The sequence below is a fragment of the Nyctibius grandis genome, chromosome 7, assembly GCF_013368605.1.
Source record: "Nyctibius grandis isolate bNycGra1 chromosome 7, bNycGra1.pri, whole genome shotgun sequence".
NCBI lineage: Eukaryota > Metazoa > Chordata > Aves > Nyctibiiformes > Nyctibiidae > Nyctibius > Nyctibius grandis.
The window spans coordinates 44030955-44044236 of NC_090664.1; the positions used below are offsets into that span (position 1 = coordinate 44030955).

The following is a 13282-nucleotide window of genomic DNA, read 5'->3' on the forward strand; positions in this document are numbered from 1 at the left end:
GCTCTTCAGTCCTACCCTTATGATTAACATCAGATTCCCCCAGTACTCCGTTATCTTCAGTTTTACTCACTCTCTCCCGGCTCTTTTATCAGCAATCACGCAGAGTTAGCTAGGTCATGCAGGTCTTATATTTCACCGTGCCAGGTTTGCATCAAAGAACATTTTTTTTTGTTGATGTGACATTGATGCCATTCAACTCAGGCATGAAACACTGCCTTTGGTCTAACAAAAACAGCGTGAGAGTCACCACGTGGCAGCCGTATCCAACCAAGCTATCTTGATTTCTAAAGGCACAAAACTGCTGAAATGTCAGGCACCTGGGCACAGCAGCGCCAGTCAATATAAGGCTACAGAGTATCAAATGTCAAGGGCACACATGAAACTGTCATCTTTTAAAATGATTTTGCTTCCTTCACTGAAATAATGTACGTATTCACAATATATAAATTCTGTTTATTTAATATGAAAAGTAGACCTTTTACACAGTGCAATACAGCAGAATAACGCAACTCAGAAAATAAAAAGGCAGCTGCGCTACTGAATTTTAGTAAAAATTTATGCATTTGACAACGCATCTGAAATCTCCTTATTTATCATGTTAGAGGATATATTTTTACCAATATTATTGAAAGGAAGTTTTCAAAACAGATGTAGCAGAGGGTTAAATACACCAATCTCAGTCCTCACTTAAAAAAGAGTTTTAGACAATTAGCTGAACTTTGCACGACAGCTACTTTCCTTAAGACCGAATGCAAATAACTCTGTTACCACCTAGAACAGAATATGCAAGATGAACGCCAGGCCTCGTGCAGAGCTGTACAGATCACAAACACTGTAACCAAAGACACTGCTTTGCTGATTTAACTCAAAGTCCAGTTTTTTTCTTCTGGAAAGAATAGGGTAGAAAACAAAATAACGAACGTGTTTACTATAAGCTAAACTAATAACCTCTGAATGAGTTAACAATACCTCCTGCACTAGGATTTTTGTGTTAGTTTTTGTAAAGCTGAGAAAATGCAGAACTACAGGATCATAAATGTAAGCCAAGAAAACATATGTATTTTCATTGTTAAAGTACAAAAAAGCTGTGAATTTTGCCTTTGGTTATTTCTACTTTATGTTAGTTTACATGCCTGTTTTAGATTCAAGTTTTCAAATGAACTCAAAACTGCTTCAACAGAAATCAGAATTTTGCCCAATTTCAGCATAAACCTAAGCATGACACAGTTCAGATAATGTAACCACAGAAAGAGTATAAAACATAAGCTGCAGCCCTAGAAGAGAAAGAAACTCATGAGTCAAGCTTGGAGCTTACTCTCTTGTTCTACATTTAATCAAAAAGCTCACCTGTTAGACTGAAGTTCAGGACTACAGTAGGACTAGAGTCCAGGTAAGCTTTAACCCACTTTTGCTTTAATAACAAGAACTTTCCAGAGATTTTGTAACTGTTGTGAATAGGTTGGAAATGTTGTATTCCACAACAACATCAGTTACAGTCTGATAAATAAACCAGATGACATTATAAGTTTGAATTTAATTTGAATGATACTAAACTGTGACTCCAAAATTCCAAAGCATCCAAAGAATGTGAAGAAAAGCAGTTGCACTGGAGAAAAGAACTTTCATGGCCCCTTCTGTTACAGTTTGATTTGTGTGAGCTCAACAGTTTTCTACAAAAAGGCTTTTAAAAAGCCATTAATAAAAATGCAGTTCTGACTTCCAATTGATGTACAATCATCTCCCATGACAACAGCATTACAAGGGCGGATTTTGAAAGAGTGTATTTATTGATGCCTGGTGCCTACCTGTCTACAGGTGAAGACTTTGAATTCCGTGGTTTCTTCACTTGGGCGTACAAGGCTTCCACTGTCTGCGCATCCCTCGGGCTCTGTGGTCGGGTGTTCAGCGTTATCGTGCCGCTGTTTGAAGAAGAGTCATAGGAAGCAATCCCAGCGTACATTGGGTCCCCATCACAGCCAAACGTCCGGTTAAAATCCTGTATCTCTGCATAGTCACGTTCACGAGCTTGTTTCTCTCGAAATTCTCGAGTTTTTGCTTGAATTCTGAAAAATTAAAAGAAAGCTGAAACTAATTTCCCCCCCCCCCAATCATTTGAAAGCAGCAGTTAGCAGACACTTTAGGCAGCCCATCTTAATGAAAACCACTGAAGTGTTTCCAGTTTCAGTTTGTCATGTAGTCTCAGGTTTACCTTGGATATTGAAGTCTAGATTGAAGCAATGCTACAATCAACACTGGTCTTTAAGGAAGAATTTTGATTATCCACTGTCTTTTCTTCCATTATTAAGTTAAATAATGACTAGCCACAGTTGTTGGTAAACAGAGTTTACCTGTCATTTTATGCATCTTAGGATGCCTGTGCTATTCCCTGACCTGTCTGAGAATGGTCTGACAACATTCACATCATACCGTACTCCATCAAAATCTAACAGATTTAATGGTTCTAATGCCTGTTTTTAGAGAGGAATTTTAATGTACTTTCTTGGCCCAATACCACAAAAATCATACTTCTTTCAGAATTTAAAAACTTTGTAAGAATAGAACACACACATATTTACACTGAATATTAGGAAAAATTAGGAAAAATTTCTTCACTGAAAGGGTTATCAAACATTGGAACAGGCTGTGCAGGTAAGCGGTTGAGTCACCATTCCTGGAGGTATTTAAAGACATGTAGACATGGCACTTAAGGACATGGTTTAATGGGAGTTGGCAGTGTTAGGTTTAGGGTTGGACTTGATGATCTTAAAGGTCTTTTCCAACTGTAACAACTCCATGATTCTATGATATATATGCATGCATGCATGCATGCAGTAAACAGCAGAAGTAGGTTCTTGTATGAATCATTTAAAATGTGCCCGTTTTGTTTAAAATGTAAACAAACTGAATCTGGCACCTCTCAAAAGTAGGCAGTTTCTTCTCAGAAATTGACAACATGTGCCTTATGTTAAAGTTACAAACTAAAGGTGATGCTGCACTGGGGTTTTGTATCTAGGTGTACTTGTTTAGCTGTTGCTAAACAGATAAAAACAGATGACATTTAGGAATCTGACAAACACAAATGGAGCACAGGACATATTTTCAAAAGCACACAAAGCTATTACTAAAATTTGATCTGGGCTTCAAAGCTTCTTCAGCATTTTAGAAAATTTCATGTATCACACACACATGCACAGCGAACTGAAAAAAATACCTTCCTCTCCAACACTGTCTCACCAGACCAATTTAATGCTCTGTCATCATTGCAAAATGAAGCACTCAGCTGTCTCCTCCCTTCCATTAGTAAAATGTGCTTCTTTTTCATGTAATACAGCCATGGCTACACAGTGTGACAGCATCCGTCCATTCAGACTACAGCTCTGAGCACCCCTGTTACATGCCATTTCCAAAGACAGCTTGTTCACTGACTTTTAACAAGAGCAGCCTACTCAAAGTAGGCTACTTTTGAAAGTAAACCTTGCCTCTTTTGAAAACAGAAAAGCCTTAAATTTAGGTAACACTGACATTTTTGGAAATTTAAAAATTAACCCCATTCAAGATTAGTCTTTGCAAAAAGAAAAGGGGATACACAAAGGTCGGATCCAGGCTGCAGTTAACGACATCGGAACTTAGGCGCCCGCAGCAGCTGAGGTCATGCCAGCTGTGTGTGCAGGCTCCCGTCACAGTCCAGGGAGCCATACGTCAGCAGACTCCAGAGTAATGCAGCCGCCATGCCAGTTGGTGTGTCCTAGTGTGAAAAGAGTCACTCTATAGACACTTTTGATGCTGCTGTTTAGGTCTTCCTTGGGAGCTGGCATAGCCATCCTTGATTCAGCTGCTCAAACATAGGCAGCTATGGCCACCTGACGTCCCCAGGTCATGCTGCTGGACCTTCCAGTGATGGGCAAGAAGGACTCCTGTGGGTCCTTGTCACATCTGCCAGTCCCATGCTGACATCTCAGAGACTGTGATAACTCAAATGACCAAGATGACTGTGTTCAAGCACGTGAATCCAGCCCTGAGCTGGTATATGAACATCTAAACTTAAGTGTCTTCATCAGACTGAGTCCCAAGCAAATTGTTCTTTCTATGCTAACAAAGATCATTGTAAAAAAAGAACGGAATAGGAGGATGGCATGGATAGGCAGACCTATTTTCCCCCAAAATCTCACAAGTATTCACCAAGGATATTGGATACAACTGACCGGTTGAACTCCCTTCAACAGCCAGTGCGATCTACATTGATGGTTCAGTGACTCATTTACATGCCCTGAGTTATACCTCAGCCTAAATCTACTTTTCATGTCCCCTACTCCTGACTTGTACACCGCAACTCTCCTTCATATTCAGTCACAGCGGAAAGAAAAACCACCATACCAAAAAAAAAAAAAAAAAGGCAAATAGAAGAAATCTGAGAAAATTTGACTTAAACAATATATTTTTTTTATTTTGCAATTTTGCAAATACAAAATTAATTTTTTTATTGATTATTTTTTATTATAATAGGGAAAATGGAAAAGAAAACTCTAACGGTATTCAGCTGACAGCATGATCCTCCACAATGTCAGCAACATCAAACCAGAATAGTTTTTTGGTTTTTGTTTAATTTACAGTGAAGAAGGACTCAGGTTTAAATTCAAAACCCATTTCAAACTTAAACAGTTTCTACATGCCTATTTTCAAAATAAAAATATATTTTTTACACTGTCCTATACTCCAAAACTGCAGTTCAGAAATGTTACAACCTTAATCACTTGGAAGGTATCTATGCAGAAGGAAAAACAGGCCTGAAAATGACCTGCCGTTGTGGCTTTCTCTCGCTGCAGATTTCACTTCCAATTTGTAGCCTGTATTAATTGCCCTGTGGAGGAATGCATTTGTCTATTGATATCTGTCCTCTAAATGGGAAAACCAATGGAAATCAGAAATTTGTTAGTTATTGGTAGATTAAATTTTAATTTCAACGGACAATGTATCATCACATACTGGAACACTGGCTGACACCAATTTGAGCAAAAAAATTCCACGTATTTTAGATAACCAAAATTTCAGTGTATGAAATCTGGCAGTAGAGCAATAATGTGGCATTGAGTAATTCGCTCAGAAGAAAACTTTGTTATCTGAAGTGCTTGCAAAACAGAATTACCTGGCAATAACTGGTGATATTAGCCTCAGTGTCACACTTGCTACGATGAGACATGCCTGGGAACTTATCTAACTTTTGACCATTAATAACACATCGCTCTCCACAGGTGCAGACATGAGTGTCCTCTGTTTCACGTTAACCAACTTTTCTCATGTATCTGCTTATCAGCTATTTAATATGTTTGGATGCAGCACCACTTGCAGCAAGAACATCAAGATTTTCCCATGCATGGTTCAATGAGGGATACTTATTCCTGTTCAAGTGGGAGAGAACTGATTGTTGAAGTGTTATGCAAGTAATTATGTTCATATCCACCAGGAAAATCTTTAGAATATTTCCTACAATTGCTAATACAGTCTGTTAATACACATTTGTAGTATTAAAAATCAGCCTAAATGCATTATAAATCTTCCTGTTAATTATAACCAAAGTACCCAGTACCCACTTGCAGTAACATTTAACAAAGGAAAACCCTAAAGTGAAACCTGTAAGGTGTCTGACTACACTGACACCTAAAATGTTCTGATTTTTTAATCATTTTTTGTGCTTTAAGTTTAAAACACTGTGCAAATCCTATCACTTTCACATGACAAAAGTATAGGTATTCTGATTACTTAACACATTTTTGAATGTTGTTTAAAATACAGCTTTGTTTTTGCTTTCTTCAGGATATACTCTACTTAAACACTATGTTTCCAAACTCAGAGGAACCAAATGACCAGGGAAAAATATATAGCTACATTCTTAAAAAGAATAGCAGCTATCAGCTGAATATTCCACTATTCTTTTTGCAATTATAATAGTTTTTAACTCTGAATGTATTTTTGCATAAGAACCTGAATTTAATGTGATATTATTCTTTATGTTGACCCCCCCTCCTTGTGCACATGTGTGAATATGCATGATATGGCCTAAATTATTTGTAAGCATATACTGCATTAAGTATAGAAACTGGAAATGCCAGTGCAGACTATTGTGGGGAAGATTAAAACGATTATGTAAACACACTGTGCAGCACAGACGAGAACCTGGAATTTGCTCTGTACTTCAGCCCTAATCAGCAATGCTCCCGCTATTGAAATCCAGTATCTGGAGAAGTGTTTGACCAGCTTTGGTTTCACAATGTGTATTAAGCTGTCTTCACCGAATTGTATTCCTTCATGACATGGCACAATAAAAATGCATATGTCTGAAATTTCAGATCAGCTAATTTTGAGGATTTATGGCCTTCCTGCAGATTTTGTGTGGGTTTAACAATAATAACAATGCTTAGTATTTACATAACTCTTTTCATCTCCAAAGAATTTTGCAAAAACTGCTAATCAATTTTGCAGTGTTTAAATGAAACTGAACTTTTAACAATACAAAAGCTATCCCAAGAAGTTTCTAAACCCTTCTTGCTGAAGTGTTAATACTGAAAATGTCAACAACGTACTGTCGTGCTTTTGAGACTCAAATTATAACATTCAGTAAAGTATAAGCTATCCTCATGCATTTGTGTGCCATTCAATTCAAAAGCTAATGATAAGTGCTTCAAATGGCAATATTGCTAGTTGCAGAACTTTCTGCAGTTGTTAGAAGAGCTTTTCATTGCAAGCTAATCCAGTAATGATGGACGTACCCATTGTGTAGCAATTCCTATGCACGTGAAATTGTGGTCACAAAAGTAAGGGAGAAGCTTATGCTCTGCTGTCTCCAGCAAACAGCAGCCAAATCGTTCCCTTCTTAAAAACCCCGTGAGTGGGATTCAGTTTTCAGATGAAGGCAGCTACCATTTTAGACACCTAAATTTAGCTGTTGACATATGTTTTGGGCTTGCAGAAGAGTTGGTCAAGATTCAGTCATATCAGGCTGCTGCCCACAAGGGCTAGAGAGCACTTCAGCTGGACAGCAGAAACGTGGCCATTTTAAGGTGAAGCAAAACCCTTCTCCAGGCTGTACCTACTCTGTCGAGTACATCTCCCTTGACCACAAAGGGCATTTCGCCATGTAGCTCAAATGTAGATACCAAATTGATCATATTAGTTTGTGAGCCAAATCCCACTCTGAACCAAATGTTTACGGCAGTTCTGTCTGAACTAAACTTTAACTTTTTCCAGCAATGGAAAACTCAAATCTGTGGTGTTGGCAGAGCTGTTGTGAGTAAAAGCAAATAAGCAAAGTTGGCAAAAGAGAAATTGACCCTAATTTCATGTAGTGCTTGGAGTAAAATTATAAATATATTCCTAATCCCCTGGAAGCTTCAGTCCCTATCGTGGGATTTTTTCATATTAGTGAATTAGATCCTAGCAAAAAATCACCTACTTATCTTAATTGATGAACACAGCATGGGAGGGATATTCATGGCTAGTACATTACATTTGCCATTGCAATGGCAGCAATGTCGTCCCCTAAGAGCAGAAACAAAGTTGGCTGATGCTTCTGGTGTGCAATTGCTTGGTCAATTCAATTAATCCTCCTGTTGCTGCCAGGATTCAGCTATTGCCCAAGTGATAATCCACAACCTTGTCTTTTCCACCGAGGCTCACTCATTTACAAAATCAGTATTGAATGCTTGCAGTTCCACATATGTGAGACGGCTGACAATGTTTATTAAGGATAGAAACAGCATCGTGTAAGGACAGAAGCTAAATGACAAGCCATTCACCACTGCCAGTTCTCAGCTCTTCTGCCATCAGACTGGCATGCGTCGGGATGATGGATTGAAAACAGAGGAAAACGACGACACGTTTATAAAGCCAGTCAGCTTGTTTAAGTTAGTCAGATGGGATGAACACATTCAGTCCAATTTTTGCCAGATATCGTTTCTAATAAAGAGGTCAGGAGGTGCATTGGCCAGTAGCCAAATCTTGTCAGATTTGTCCCCTCCTCCTTTGCTAGTGAAAAATACCTTGCAGGCACAGCACGCCAGCGACTAAGCCAGGTCTTGCTGTTCCTCCTCCCCCTCTCCTCAACCGCCTTCAGGGCTTTAATGGCCCTTTTTCTAATTTTTAGCAATCAAGTCAATATGGGAGTTTGTCCTCTCTTGTATTTTTCTTTGACCTTTGTCTGGATCCAAGCAGAATTTTTCTGACAACTACTCTTCTAATGAGGGTACCTTGATTATAGGCATTATTGTGATTTCCCTCTGAACTGGCATATGACACTTAGCTTTTCTTATCATAATTAGAGCTAGTCAGTTATCACAGTTATAACCATCCAGCAAAGCCATCTGCTTTCCTGGGAAAATCATTCTAAAGGATCACTGTGGGCAATGGATAATCATGGGCAGCAACACTGGTAGCTTGTAAACAAGACAGACATCTCCTCTTCCTCATTTGGCCCCCCATTTAATTCAAAATTTTAGCATATTTTTTTAAAAAAGTCAGCAAATACTGCTATGTAAATATAATTTTTAAATTGGAAGGCTGGAGACCAATGTTTTCAAGTTATTAAAAGAAAAAAATTAACAGTTCTGCCTTATCTCCTGTGTACATACATGTGTGGTCAGCTGGCTAAAATATGACTGTCCTCTGATCTCAGACACATGAAGAAACACATACAAAACGTGGTCAGTTTCCTATGGATAAGCACAAGCACACAGGGGCAAAATCAGAAAGGCCAAGGCATAATGTGAAATAAAAGTAGCAGGGAGCTTTAAAGATAACAATAAATCATTGTGTAATTGCATTAGCAGTAAAAGGAAGAGCAAAGAAAAGGTTGCTCCCCTGCTCAGTACTGAGGGAACAGTATTGACAGATGATGCTGAGGAGACCTAAGGCTTAATGTTTTTTTTTTTTTTCTTTGCATCTGTCTTCACTAAAATGGTTGATTGCAAGCAGGTGGCCAGCACAAATTGATACTGCCACCAATAACAAGAAGATTTCTGATCTACCAGCAAAAGAAGTAGCTAGAACCTGGTTAAGCTAGTTAGGCTAGTTAAGCTAGCTGAACTACATCTGACACACACAACTGTCTGAGCCAGTCTCAGACCCTTTTCAGTAACCGGAGAATCTGTTGAGGACAGCTGAAGTACTGAAAAACTGGAAAAACTCAAACATCCCTTGGAGGAGGAGAATTACAGACTCATCAGTTTAACTTCAATCTCCTTTGAAACAAACTACTGGTAAGCACAAGAGAAGATACTGGGATGAGCGGTATCCACCATAGATTTATCAAGGAAAGAGGTAGTCATGTCAGTCTGTTTTCCTTCTACAACCCAGTAAATGGCCTTGTGAACAGAGGACAAACAGTATGTCCCAGGCTAAGAAAAACAGCAACGGGATGGATGCAAAAGGTTGAACTAGGCAATTCCTACAGAGTATCTAGAGAGTAGATCTCAGCACTTCACAGTCACGCTAGATGGATGGATTGAGACATTTTCTACATGGATCTCTCTCGAATTTACTCAGGTTTTTCATTATTATTTAGGACACTATTGAACCTGCAGAAAACCCAAATGAAGGAACTTTGGAGGAAAGGATTAACATTTCAAATGTTCTTGAAAAATAGAGTAGACTTCAAAACTAGAATTAACTTCAATAACAGCAACTGGAAGGTAATTTACATAGTTAGAAGAATTAAGCATACCAATTAAAAGTAGGGGAAAAATCTGTGAGTTGCTTTTTTGGGAATGGATCTGGAAGTTCTACTGGATGACAGATACTCATGAGTCAGCAATGTCAAACTACTGGGGAAAAGAAAAAGACAGAGTGGAGACATAACAGCAGTCTCTGGATACATAAGGAGAAAAAGGATAATGTTTTCCATCTGTAATGCAAGTACTAGGTATTTAAACTGCAACAAGAATAACTGAGACTAGATACTATGGGCAGGTGAAAGTTCTAAAGAAAAGGTGGCGGAAAAGATTGCCATGGGAAGTTGTAGAGTCTATGTCATTGTAAACTGAAAAAAAAAAAACCGGGATGAAACAAACATCTTGCAGGAATGGAATAGCCAGGAGATCCTACCTTGGAAAAGTGACATGATCTCTCTTCTAGATCTATAATTCTGCAGCTACATACAATTTTACACACATATATTTCCTACATATTGGTTCTAGAACAACAGAGAAACAGAACAGGGACTATATATAAAAAGGAAAAAAAAAGCTGCCAACCACCTCGAAATTAAAGAAATGCATCTACACAATCAGACAGCCTTAATTTTCTTTCTCCTTCAACAATCACAGCCTATTTGCCAATTAGAATATGTGATAGTACTTACTGTCTCTCTGAAGTTCCCCCCTCCTCAAATCCCACATGCATAAGAGATGCAAGAGAATTTCAAAAACCTTTAACGAGCTACAACCCAGGAGGGTTGTAGTTAAAAAAAATACAAGGGGAAAGGATAAAGGTGATAAGGTGATTACTGTAAGTGCCCTAATACATTAACAAGAGAACAACATGCTCATTTCTATAAGGAGTTATATTAAAGAAGGCTATTAAAGTATGCAGCAAAATACAAATGAAGATGTAAAAAAATGAAAAAATGCAGGAAAGTAAATATTATGCATACAAGCAGGTGAAGTGCAAATACCAATTTGAAACCAAGTGACAATGATGAAACTAAAGGAGACATTAGAATAATTTCCTTGAACCTGGTGGAATGTCTCATGTATTTCACCTCTACCTTTCCTTATCCCCTGACCTTCTTGATTCATCCTTTGTCTTTCCAAAGTGAAGACACGTCTCCCCAGCAGAGTATCTCAAACTTGCCTTCTTGGATCTTGGAGTAAACAAGTGAAAATCCTTGCTTATTTTGATTTAAACAAAAAAAAAAAAATCTGTAAATTACCACCTTACTTACATTTCAATGGAGCTTTTAGACTACTTTGCAGTTAACAGTCTGCAGCATTTCAGGGTGGAGGGTAGGTCTGCTGTGTTTTTTTAAATGATATGTTTCAACCAAAGGTGAATATATCAGGTACATTGGCAGTATAGGTCCTCCCGTTTCCAAAAGAAACACTGCCATGACTGAAATTTTCTTTCCTTATTTTCATGTCTGATCCAAGGGTCAGTGACCCCAGCAGTGGAGGATCACCCAGACGGGCAACTGGGACAGTTGTCCTGCTGGGAACCACGTTGCGTCAAAGAACATCATTGCTGTCTGTAAGCAAAATGGAATTCAGTTTTTCTTTTGCATTACAAAACTGGCCAGAAAAGCTGATTTTTACACCTATGACAACAGACCCCTGATCATTAGATTAATTTAGCTCTAATCTCCTATGTAGCTCTTTTGCTGGACTGAAGTAGAAAGGAAGAAGATCGTGATTCAGCCATTGCTGAAACACGACTTGGGAGAGCTCCTGCTTCCACCTCTCCTCACTTTAAGAGCACTGGTTTCCTCTCTCATGCAGGCTTTCTTGGACCATTCCTTCTCCTAATTTTTTTTCCCCCCGCCAACTGGCAAACAATGCCAGAAAGCAGCACTGGTGGGTAACATCTGAATTCTGCAGTTAGATGTCTAAGGAGCAGCTGTTTCCGTATATGCAAGAAACAAATGACACAGGCATACCACATATCAAATGGTACTGTATATCATACCATACATCAGATCAGTCATTCCCAGATACTGCAGGCAGTAACTTGAGGTCCAGCTACAATACTGTCATCAGTCGGTTGAGCTGAGCCTATCCAGCATCTACACTCCTCTAGCTGAAGCCCAGTAACAAAAGTGGGTATAAAATTCTGCCTCTAGCTCTATTGCAGGGCCATTATACTGTGTTTCTAAAGTACTATGTATAAAGTAGGCTAATCCTGAAGTTGGAAAATGAAACAGTCTGAAGTGACAAAAAAATACAGTGAAAAACCTCACACCAAAGCAAGGGATTATGTGAATCTCTTACACTGAAGTTGAAAGAAAAGGAAAAGAAAAAAAAAACCACCAAGAGAGAATATAGCTTATAAACCAGTATCTTTGCTCAGGACCCACAAATTAGCACCCACAACACCTCTCAGGATTCACTTCCAAAACCTTGCTGGGTCACAGTCCTGAGTGAGAGCATAAATCTGCAGCATGGCCAGAAACTGAGCCAGGTAACCCATTAAAAGGTTTGTTCTAGTAACTGGTTATAAAATAAAAATTCCAGCTGTGGTGTGGAGGGGGGACCTGTCTGCCTGTCGTGATTGTATCATCAGGTGTCTTTCTGGTTAGTCAAATACTTGCTGCTGTGTCTAAGAATTAGAAAAAAAGAGTGGGTTTAGTGCTTTATCCTACTGTTAGACTACTGTAGTGCAGTCTGGAAAATCTGATGGGTTTTCAGTTCTGTTCAACTCAGTAACGATAAGTTCAGTAAGTTAGTAATTATGGTACAGCTTTTTTAATTCTCAAATAAGTATTTGCTACAGCAACTCCACCACTAACAGCATAGTTCACAGGACATCAGAGGACACACTGCTGCCTTATCCTGAAGTTCTTGGCATTCTAAAGTGAAACACAACGTATTAGTGCTCTTACTTAGAACTGAAATTTCTAGGAGAGCGCTGAACTCATGATCTACAAGACACCTTAACCAAATTTGTAACTCATAATATTATAAAGACCACGTAAATTATATTTTTAAATGTATTGCAAGGGACTTGGTGAGACCTTGCCCAGTACAATGTCTTGAATCACTGTAGAGGAATAATAAGGAAAATATCCTTTTTGCTTGATGTCTTAAAAATCTCTATACTTATAATATGTAGCTAGAGAATGTGAAGAGCTTTGTTTAAAAAACTACCTCAGCAACTATTATTTCACAAAAGCTTCAATTTACGTATCTCCCGAAGTCAGTATTCTTATGAAGTGGAACTGGTCTGAAATGTTTTTCCGAAGCTCAATATTCTCATGCTTCATTTTCTCTTACAAAAATTACTGCCATTGATTTGTTTTCACATCCTGCACCTTCATCCATTATGTAAAAAAACACCGCCAAAAACACTGCTACAAATCTCAGTGAAACTGGAATAGCCCTTGACAAGCAGACCCCATCTCAAAATAAGAGAGAATGAGAAACACATTGCCCTGATTTTCTGATTCACAGAGGAATTTTTTCTCTTCTCTCTTATGGGACGGAAAGGGAGTGGAAGTTTTATCAGAAAAGATTTTACACAAGTCACTTTAGAAAATATTTGTATTCTGAATGTTTGCGGTAATAATGGATTTAGAGGTAATAGT

At 38.4% G+C, this 13282-nt stretch overlaps 1 protein-coding gene across 1 annotated transcript in view; it reads right to left on the reverse strand.

Annotated features, from left to right (window-relative positions):
* The window catches only part of PARD3 (par-3 family cell polarity regulator), a 482350-nt gene that overhangs the window by 100800 nt on the left and 368268 nt on the right, over positions 1 to 13282 (reverse strand). The window contains 1 exon segment of the mRNA XM_068405039.1: positions 1806 to 2063. Within this exon segment, the coding sequence (XP_068261140.1) occupies positions 1806 to 2063 (258 nt within the window).